The sequence below is a fragment of the Fulmarus glacialis genome, unplaced genomic scaffold (assembly GCF_000690835.1).
Source record: "Fulmarus glacialis isolate BGI_N327 unplaced genomic scaffold, ASM69083v1 scaffold20276, whole genome shotgun sequence".
NCBI lineage: Eukaryota > Metazoa > Chordata > Aves > Procellariiformes > Procellariidae > Fulmarus > Fulmarus glacialis.
The window spans coordinates 5,485-14,690 of NW_009216465.1; the positions used below are offsets into that span (position 1 = coordinate 5,485).

At 42.6% G+C, this 9,206-nt stretch overlaps 1 protein-coding gene across 1 annotated transcript in view; it reads left to right on the forward strand.

Annotated features, from left to right (window-relative positions):
- The window catches only part of STARD13 (StAR-related lipid transfer (START) domain containing 13), a 10,491-nt gene extending 2,034 nt beyond the window's left edge, over positions 1–8,457 (forward strand). Inside the window, exons 2-4 of the mRNA XM_009579329.1 lie at positions 3,251–4,629; positions 6,055–6,228; positions 8,292–8,457. Of these exons, the coding sequence (XP_009577624.1) occupies positions 3,251–4,629; positions 6,055–6,228; positions 8,292–8,457 (1,719 nt within the window). The remainder of the gene's footprint in view (positions 1–3,250; positions 4,630–6,054; positions 6,229–8,291) is intronic.
- Positions 8,458–9,206: the final 749 nt, after the last annotated feature.

Here is a 9,206-nt window from a genome sequence, read left to right on the forward strand (position 1 = left end):
TTCCCACCGTGGGCTGCTCTCTTCCCCTTGGCTTCATTGAGCTGCATACAGAAATCCTCCTCTATGTGTTGCAAATATGTCCGTAAGCGATTTGGACAGACAGAGATTAGCCTTTGGATTAACTGCCTTCTGCAGCTGTCGATTTATGAGAATTCCTGCCCCCAGCTGGAAAAATGTGGCAGAATTCCACCGCAAATAAACCCACTTTCTGCCTTTTGTTAGCATCCCTCTGTATCTTAGGCAAGTACACCCTCAGTCAAAAAGCTGTACTATTTTAAATCAACTGTGACAAATCTGTGAATCAAAACCTCTTTCTCTTTGGCAAATGTTATCAGTCACTCCTCAAGAAACTTGCCCCTTCTTGTCTTCCCAAACATAATGGTATTAAATGGACTTTTGAATATGCTCCAAAGCCATGCACTTGATTTCACCGTAGGTCATAGAAGTATACAGTCACTGCTCCAAGATGTCTGCTCCGCCTGTGTAAGATGAATCGTTGCTTTCAGACCTACTCTTGATCCACTGTCCTCATAGCTGGTGACATGTCGGTTGGCAAAGTGCTCTCTGCGGTTTTTTTAGGACAGTCTCGTTTGTCAGGGTGCTCTGATATCTAACAGGAACAGTGGGTCATTCAGGATGTTCGTGGCTTCCAGCATTTCTACTGATTCCATCAAAAGAAAAGCACATTATGTCACAGGATTCACAGTGCAGCTGAATTTCGAGTGAGTCACCATGGCAGCATTTCAGTATCCAGATATTTCATTTGTCTGATTTTATTTCTGATGAAACACAAGCATGTTTCGTTACCAATTAAAAGAACTAAACTAAAACAAACCTTTTTTTTATTGAGCTGCAAATTTTGACACCAAAATCCCTCTGTATTTTCTGAGTGGTTCCTGGGCAGAATGCAATCCTATCTTTGTTGTGCTTAGACGCAAAACTTGTTTACTACCAATATCCATTTCTGTTCATCTCTACTTTCTTTAAAAAAAAATCTTAAAACTTATTTTCCTCTAAAAATGATTTAAAGTATATTCACCACTGAATTTATGTTTATTTCTGGCTCTTACTCTGTGCTCTCCTCTTGGTGTTTTTCACAATGTCTCTACCACTTCGGCTAGTTTAATCGATTCCAGCTTGTAGAAAATACAGGCTAAATCCTGTGAGTTCATACAGTAATGTCAGTGCAGCTACAGGGATTTGTGTCAGCCAAGAATCTTCTTTAAGGTCCCTTTGGCATATTGGGATGTACAACAAATTAAAAAAATATATTTTTATCCTATTGGCTGGAGCCATCAACGCTTCAGCAGTGGTATGCTTTGTAGATATAATTACCGCTACTAAATATTTAAAAGTACATACCCTTGCGGTTTTTGAAATATCCACTTTGTGGCACTACTAAGACCACAATAGATGGATTTTTAAGTGCCTGAGTCTGTGCAGTCCTTTGCTCTGTATATGCATACAGCCAACTGTCAAGCTGAAACGAAGGCAGAGCTGTCTGATATGCCATTTCTTCCCTGCAGACAAGATGGCCAAAGTAGTATTAGCCTTTCTAGCCCCTTTCCTGCCGCTTCACTAGCTGCTTAATTTTTCTCTCGAGCTAGCAGCAGAACTAAGATCTCCATTCATTTCTGTAAACTAACATCAGCTGCAGGAGCACTGCAGACCTCAATGTTAACAGATAAAAGAGGAATGACTAAACGCAAAATTTTGTAGCTATATTTTATTTTATGGTTTGGACATAAAACATCTGGCCGACTTGAAGTGATAAACTGGCAAAAGCTTTTGGCATTAGTGAGACCGGCACACTATTGATCCCAATCTCCAACTTTTCAGGTTTCACATTATTTAAGATTTTGGGGGTTCTGGTAAAATTTGTTTTACATTTTCCAATTAGGCAGGCCAGCAGAGAGCTAGTCAGAGATGGGAGATAACTTTACCATCAAAACTTCATAGAAAAATACTTCTAATAATAGACTTCTAAAATGAGAATTTTTCCAGTCCCAAAATAGTCTTTCTGGTTTAGCACCTCATTTTAGTCTGACAGCCTGTCATATTTTATTGCCTTCATACTGCTTCCAAGAATGTGAAGAGCTGTTTGGATGTCATGTAGGTGAAGTTAGTTTGTTCTGCTTTAAAACAAACGTGCAAGAATAATGCATATAAACCCGGTTCAAAATCAAGGGAAGGATACTCATTAGCAACTGTGGGCTTCGCATCCTTAGAGAACAGCGAGTTCGACACTGACTGTGCGCTTCATGCTGAAGATGTATCTTTTTTGTTTGAGCAGATGATAAGAAAAATGTCACAGGGAGAGCTTTTTTTCAAGGCGCATGTTGTCTGCATTGCAGAATAGCTCCTGGAGCTGCCTAAACATAAGCACTCCTCCGCAAGCCCCAGGCTGAGGGATGAGACCTGGAAGGGCTGTGGGGCTGCTGCTGCTTCGGGAGAGGTCGGGGGAAGCCAGAGACAGTGGGGCAGGCTGGAGGTCATCAAGTTTGGGGTGCCTCTGGATGGCAAAGGCCAGGAAGACAGTGGTTGGCACTGTAGGAAAGCTCACCTCAGTTGTAGATGCTGCCCCATCCAAGACTGAGCTTGGATGCTCTTCCACACCACACCTCCATGGCTGCCTTCGCTCAGACCCACCCTAAGCGATACCTCCAAATATTATTTTAAGCATCGTGGCTATTTATCTGTAGTTACGTTCCTGAAACATAAATCTTGTTAGACGTACCTGGTCTATGAAGTTTATAGGTGTTTACTTAGTTCTTGCTGCAAAACTAAGTGTAGCACCGGATATTTGCTGTCTTCATTTCTTAAGTGGCTCACATTGCTGTAGTACCCAGCTACTTCCCAGTCTTTACCATGTGTATCTTAACACCATCCCTGCAAGTCAGGATCCCTCTGCTTGGACCTTTGAAAACCCATTTTCTTCTAAACAGTCACTATGGGCATCAGTCGTACACAGTGCAGTGCAATCCACCCCACAGAAGCCAAGAGGCATTGATGGGACTCATGAGCTCCCTAATATAGAGCGGGCTTTTATTCCTTACTTATTAAGATGCTCGCTGCAGTCTTTACAATTAAATGAAGGAGGCTGTTATGAAAGGACTGATGACCTATCTTTCATAAACTATGTTCAGGGAGACTTTACTGCGTGTTGCTCACATGGAGCAGCACAATTGCATTAATTCAAATAACAAGTAAAAGCACCTGCTTTTAACCTGTGCCACTTGCTGTTTTCCAGAGTGAAGATTCAGATGAAGAAGACCTCTGTGCTATCAGTAATAAATGGACTTTCCAAAGAACCAGCAGACGATGGTCTCGGGTGGACGACATTGATGCTTTGCTTCATCGATCAGACAGACATGGATCTTCTGGGGACATTAAAATGAAAAATACAACAAGCAGCGAGAGTGTCCTTACAGATCTGAGTGAACCTGAGGTCTCATCTATTCACAGCGAGAGCAGTGGGGGAAGTGACAACAGGAGTCAATCCGGCATCAGCAGCGCTGCCAGGGAGACCTGCGACTGCTCTGGCCAGCATGATGTAGAAAGCACGCTGCTGCAAGACTCCACTGCCATAAACACCGCCCTGTTCCCCAAGGACAACCTGAAGAATGAGAAACCAACACGAACCAAAGCAAAAACCTTTCTAAAACGCATGGAGACACTAAAAGCAAAAGGTGTGCATGGAAAACTAAAAGGCTCGGGAAGAACGGGTCTTTTAGAGATAAGTGGACCTGTTCTCCAGTATGAGCCGAAATCCTTGAAAGACATGCACTGTGTACAAATAGTCAATGGCGATCTCCAAAACTTAGGCCAAGATTCAGTCAAAAGGGGACTTTCCTTTTCTGCCAAATCCAGCAGTGACAGCAGTCAGTCCGAAAACAGCAGCAGTGGGGTGAGCACACCGTGTTTGAAGGAACGCAAATGCCATGAAGCAAACAAGAGAGGCGGGATGTACCTGGAGGACCTGGATGTTCTGGCAGGAACGGCCTTACGGCAAGTGGCGGACCAAAATCGCAAAAATGAATTTCATTCCCAAGAGAACTTGGTTGTGCATATTCCCAAGGATCATAAACCGGGGACCTTCCCAAAGGCACTTTCTATCGAAAGCCTCTCACCTACAGACCACAGTAACAGTGTAAACTGGAGGACAGGCAGCATCTCGTTGGGAAAGCAGAACTGCTCTACTCCAAAAGAGTCCGGATTGATGGCTTGCTGTCCTAAAGAGAGCAGAATTAGTATTTATGACAATGTGCCAGGTTCCCACTTGTACGCTAGTACTGGGGACCTCCTGGACTTAGAGAAAGATGTCCTTTTTCCTCATTTAGATGACATTTTGCAACATGTCAATGGACTCCAGGAGGTGGTAGATGGCTGGTCAAAGAATGTGTTGCCAGGTCTGCCAGTTGATGATGTGTCGGCCAGGGAATCTCCATCCTTGCCTTTCCAGTCACCCACACAGATCACACTTGATTTTGAAGGAAACTCTGTTTCTGATGGCCGGACCACACCGAGTGACATGGATAGAGATGGAACGTCCCTGAACGAATCTGAAGCCACTGGTGTTAGGGACAGGAGAGACTCTGGGGTGGGAGCATCGCTCACAAGGCCAAGCAGGTAGGTAGCAAAATTTTGTACACAAATCCACAGACTGTGAAATACGATATAATGAAGCAGAGGCTCTCAGCCTGGGAGTCAGAAGGTGCAGGGTACCATTGCAGTTGTACTCATCCTGTGTGGGGTTGGGGACTTCCCTGGGAAGGGTGGGACTTTGGGAGAAGGGACATCCTGCTACGGAAATTCTTATATAGAATCAATGGAGAATTGGTTTAATAGAGCAAACTAAGGCATTCTTTTCTCTCTTGATCCACTGATTACATAGTAGGACCCTGTATATGTTGTGGGATGTATTTTCAATTGTCTTCTAAGTTATGCACCCCAGTATTTATGCGTCAGTAGCCTTGTGCACTTTTTTTATGCACTGGTCTGCTCTAAAAATGTGTCCCTTTGCGCTCAACGAGAATTTCCCTACCCTGCCTCAGGCCCTTAGGTGACAGGGTGAGATGATGGTATACAATTGACTTCTTAATAAAAGTGAAAAGCTGGATTTTGTTAATAGTTTGCAGACCTGTTTTAAGTCAGAGGGGTGAGTTCCTCTTGAGCCAAGGGAGCAAGGTCCTGGGTAAAGGCCTTTGTGGATCCATACTGCTGTGTGTAGGGTGGCTTTGTACGTGCAAAACAGTGAGAAAATAGCTGGTATTTTCTGATCTGCCATCAGCCTTGTCACATCCTCACAGATGATTCTGCCATGCCATGGTTTACTGTTGCGTGTGCTTGCTCACCACCATCACAAGCAAGTGAACTCGAGGAAACTACTGAGTAAATGAGCAGTGCCAAGGTTTTTAGGATTTGAGCCAGAGCTCATGTTTAGCAAAACAAGAAACCGAAATGAGTTTTTTTCCGATGTATCCAGTATATAGAGAAAGTGCATTGGAGTAAAGAGAAGATGTGAGTGGCTCAATAGCTTGGTGGTTACAGCTCTTGCCAAGGAGACACAGGGTTCAATCTCTTCTCCAAAAAATCCTTCAGTATTTAATAATAGAGATATTTGGAGAACCTCATCTCCAAATACCTTGGTGGCAGGCCGGTCCCTTGGGAGGTGAGGGACCAGGCATCAAATCCCGGTTCTGAGTCAGGGAGAAAACGTTTGAATTTCCATCTCCCACATCCTGTCGGAAATGTGTGGGCTAAAGGGCATAGCAGGCAGCACTGCTTCCCTGGGTACATGGACGGGACCCACACCCACTTGTGAATCTAACATTAAAAAAATCAAAGTTTGGGCATTTCCAAAATTAAAGAGATTGAGCAAATTGTTTTATTTGCCTCCAAGCTACATTTTCTTTCAGTTGACACACCACGAGCCATAGTGTGTGTATGTTTATGTATGTTTTGTATATTGCCCAGCACTATCTCACAGTATACCATCTTTTTCTGCCCAGTTAAAGTAGTTGTCTGATTTTTCTATTGTTTCTTTTGCTAAAGGCGATTACGATGGCATAGTTTCCAAATCTCCCATCGCCTGAGCCACTCCATTGCATCACTTCACATCAGCAATCAGTCAGCAGCCCAACTGAATCTACTGCAAAAATTCTCTCTGCTTCGTCTTACTGCCATCATGGAGAAGTACTCCATGTCAAACAAACATGGCTGGACCTGGTGAGTACCATCGATAACTGGAAGAGAGATATTTTTAGAAGAAAGTAGTTTCTCCTAATTCTGTTATTCTGATAGTAAATTCAGTAAATGCAATTAGGAGGAACAATTGACTTCAGCTGTAGAATTTGAAACTGTCCCCTTTAATCCATTGCTGCCTAGTGACTCAGTGGCAAAGTCAGAAATAGATCCTGGAGATCTGACTTAATTCCTGTGCTCTAACAGAGCCTCTCTAACAACACTCCAGTTCCAGAAAAATAAACAGGAGTAGGAGAGAGTGATTAAAAGTAGGAAATGTTTACAGTAAGTCTTCCCCAGAATTCGTTTTGTGATTCAGAAAGAAACAGCTGCTGATGATACTTCAGGTATTCAATATTGGTTTGTTTGTGCTTTAAAAGAAGGGTTAGAACAGTTTCGGGACTTTCCTCTGCAGATCAAAAGATGTAAGCTTTAGCCTAGTCCTGGGCTTGCGTTAGAGGGAGCTTGCAGCCGTCGCAGCTGTAACAGCTACCTGGTCACTCAGAGAGTGGAGTGAAGGGCAGATGGACGTGAAAGCTGGCAATGTGGCTCCTTCTGCACAACTGGCTACAGACATCTGCATGTTTAATAGTATAAGAACCCTGATGGGCCACACAGACTGAAGTATACTGGAGTGGAAACGGGCATAGATAAGAGATTATAAGTATCTGAGAAATAATCAGAAGGATAACAGAAACTTTCCCTAATACATAGAGACCAATGAGTCCAAAAATAATATGACCTGACATTTACATTGTGATTTCCATGTTCAAAGCACTCGACCAAAATCCCAGTAAATTCAGCTGTGAGTTAGATAAGACAAGTTAGAAATGGAAAAATAGATACAAGGGACTACATGTGAGATTCACCTCACTGACATCAGCCACTCCGAAAAGTTGTAAGTCTAATCTGAGCAAGTTGGGTCAGCTGTCTGTGGTCAGTAGAAAGAGACAGGCAACTCCAAAGGTAGCTCATTCTATCCAAGGCTCAGGGTTTGGGTCACCCTCCGGAGGTGCCTCGCTCCACAGTTTGTATAGAGGCAGTCTGGATGCTAACTCCTTCTAAATCTCCGTTAGAAACCTAAATTCAATAAGGTGAACCCCCAGATCGCTGTTCTCCTTTGGTGCAGCTCCCCATGGCTAGCTGACATCATCTGTACTGAAATGAATCTCACCTTAACAAACGCCAAATAAGCAGACTAGAATACAGCAAATTCTAGATCCTGCTGTTTGTACAGAAGTTTTCCATCCTGACAAGTATTTCTTCAGTTTGTATAATCAGTCTCTAAGGATTTATAAGAGTGGGACTCTAAATAGCTGTAAGGTTATATGCTGTACTCCTTCAGTAGGTCATTTAATCCAAGTTTTATCTCCTTCCCACACATATGAGAAAAATCTTTGTCACATTCAGGTCATATTCATCCTTTTTTTTTTTTAATTCCACTGCAGTCATGACTCCCACAAAGGGAATCCAGTTTATTCTCGTTTTCACCATCATTTTTGGAAGAAAACAAGCTCACCAGCTTCTCTTAAGTAATTCAACTAGAATAAATCATATAACACCAGGGATGAATCTGGCACGTAGGGATTTCCCACCATCATTTATTACTGTAAATTGTTAGTCAATAGAAATGCTAAATCATGTAACTGGTAGTATAAAAATCATTTAGCATTTTAGAGGACTGAACCTCCTTTTCTCTCAGATACCCTCTCCACTATGCTTTGCTGTGCCATTCCTTTGAGTCCGGAATGGATGTTTTAAACCGTGTTGGCTTCAGCTGGATGACAACCACGTAGTAAAAGTTTTTTGTTAGAACAGATTGTTATGCTATATCTGAGAGCCAGAGGCCATCTACTTATAAAAGTTGTCAAGAAATCCATCAGTTATACAGATTGTAAAGTGTTCGTGTGTTGTGCATTAAACATTATTTCACCATCTTTATAAAAAAGGAGGTGGCCCCAGTTACCAATTTCTCCCAGCAGTGTTACTCAGAAAGACTCTGTAAATACCCTGATATTTTCACACAGCCTGTTCATGTTAATTTTCAGGTCTGTGCCAAAGTTCATGAAGAGGATGAAAGTCCCTGACTACAAGGACAAGAACGTCTTTGGTGTGCCTCTGATAGTTAACGTCCAGAGAACAGGACAGCCTCTTCCCCAGAGCATACAGCAAGCGCTACGCTACTTACGGAGCAACTGTCTAGATCAGGTATAAACTTTACTCCAGGGACTCAGTTTTGTTTTTCTGAAAAGCCACCCTAAGCAAACAATGGTGAACCTTTTTGTACTTAGTACCAGAATTATGTGAAGATTGTTATATCTCATGTTGGGCCCAGATCTCCTCTGGTGATTTGATACCTGGTGCCAATACTAATGGTTTGTCATTTTGAGATTTGTATCCAGCTAATTTGTTGAATTCTTGTAACTATAACAGTCCTGCTGATTTGTACACAATAGCCTACCTCAAGGAATGACATGAGATCTTTGTGTCTATTGAATCACAGCTCAGGACTCCCAGCTTCTAGCCGTATCTGCACTGCTTATGCTTGACTGTTGCCACTGAGGGTTAACTGCATTCACCATTTCACAAGATATGGTACAAAAGGTTTTATTTACTTAGCAAAGAAAGAAAAGTCCAAGAATAGAGAGCAAACTCAGCAAAATATTCAAAGTATTCTGTTGACAAAGTCAGATATATCCAGATAGAGTTAGGTCAGCAGGGGTTCAATGCCAAAGCCATTACGGTGCGTTGCCTTTTACAGTGTTCTTAGCTGCCACAAGCCAGCTGGGAGACCCTCATGCTCAAAGTATTTCAGACTTTTTGATTCCCTTTAGCTACAGAGCAGGGACATACCAATCATATTTTTACTGTTCTTCCCCTAAGGATGAGGATATGTATCTTTATGAACATAGGACTGGGAGAAACTCCCTGGCTGATTGAGTTCAGTCCTCTACTATTATTGA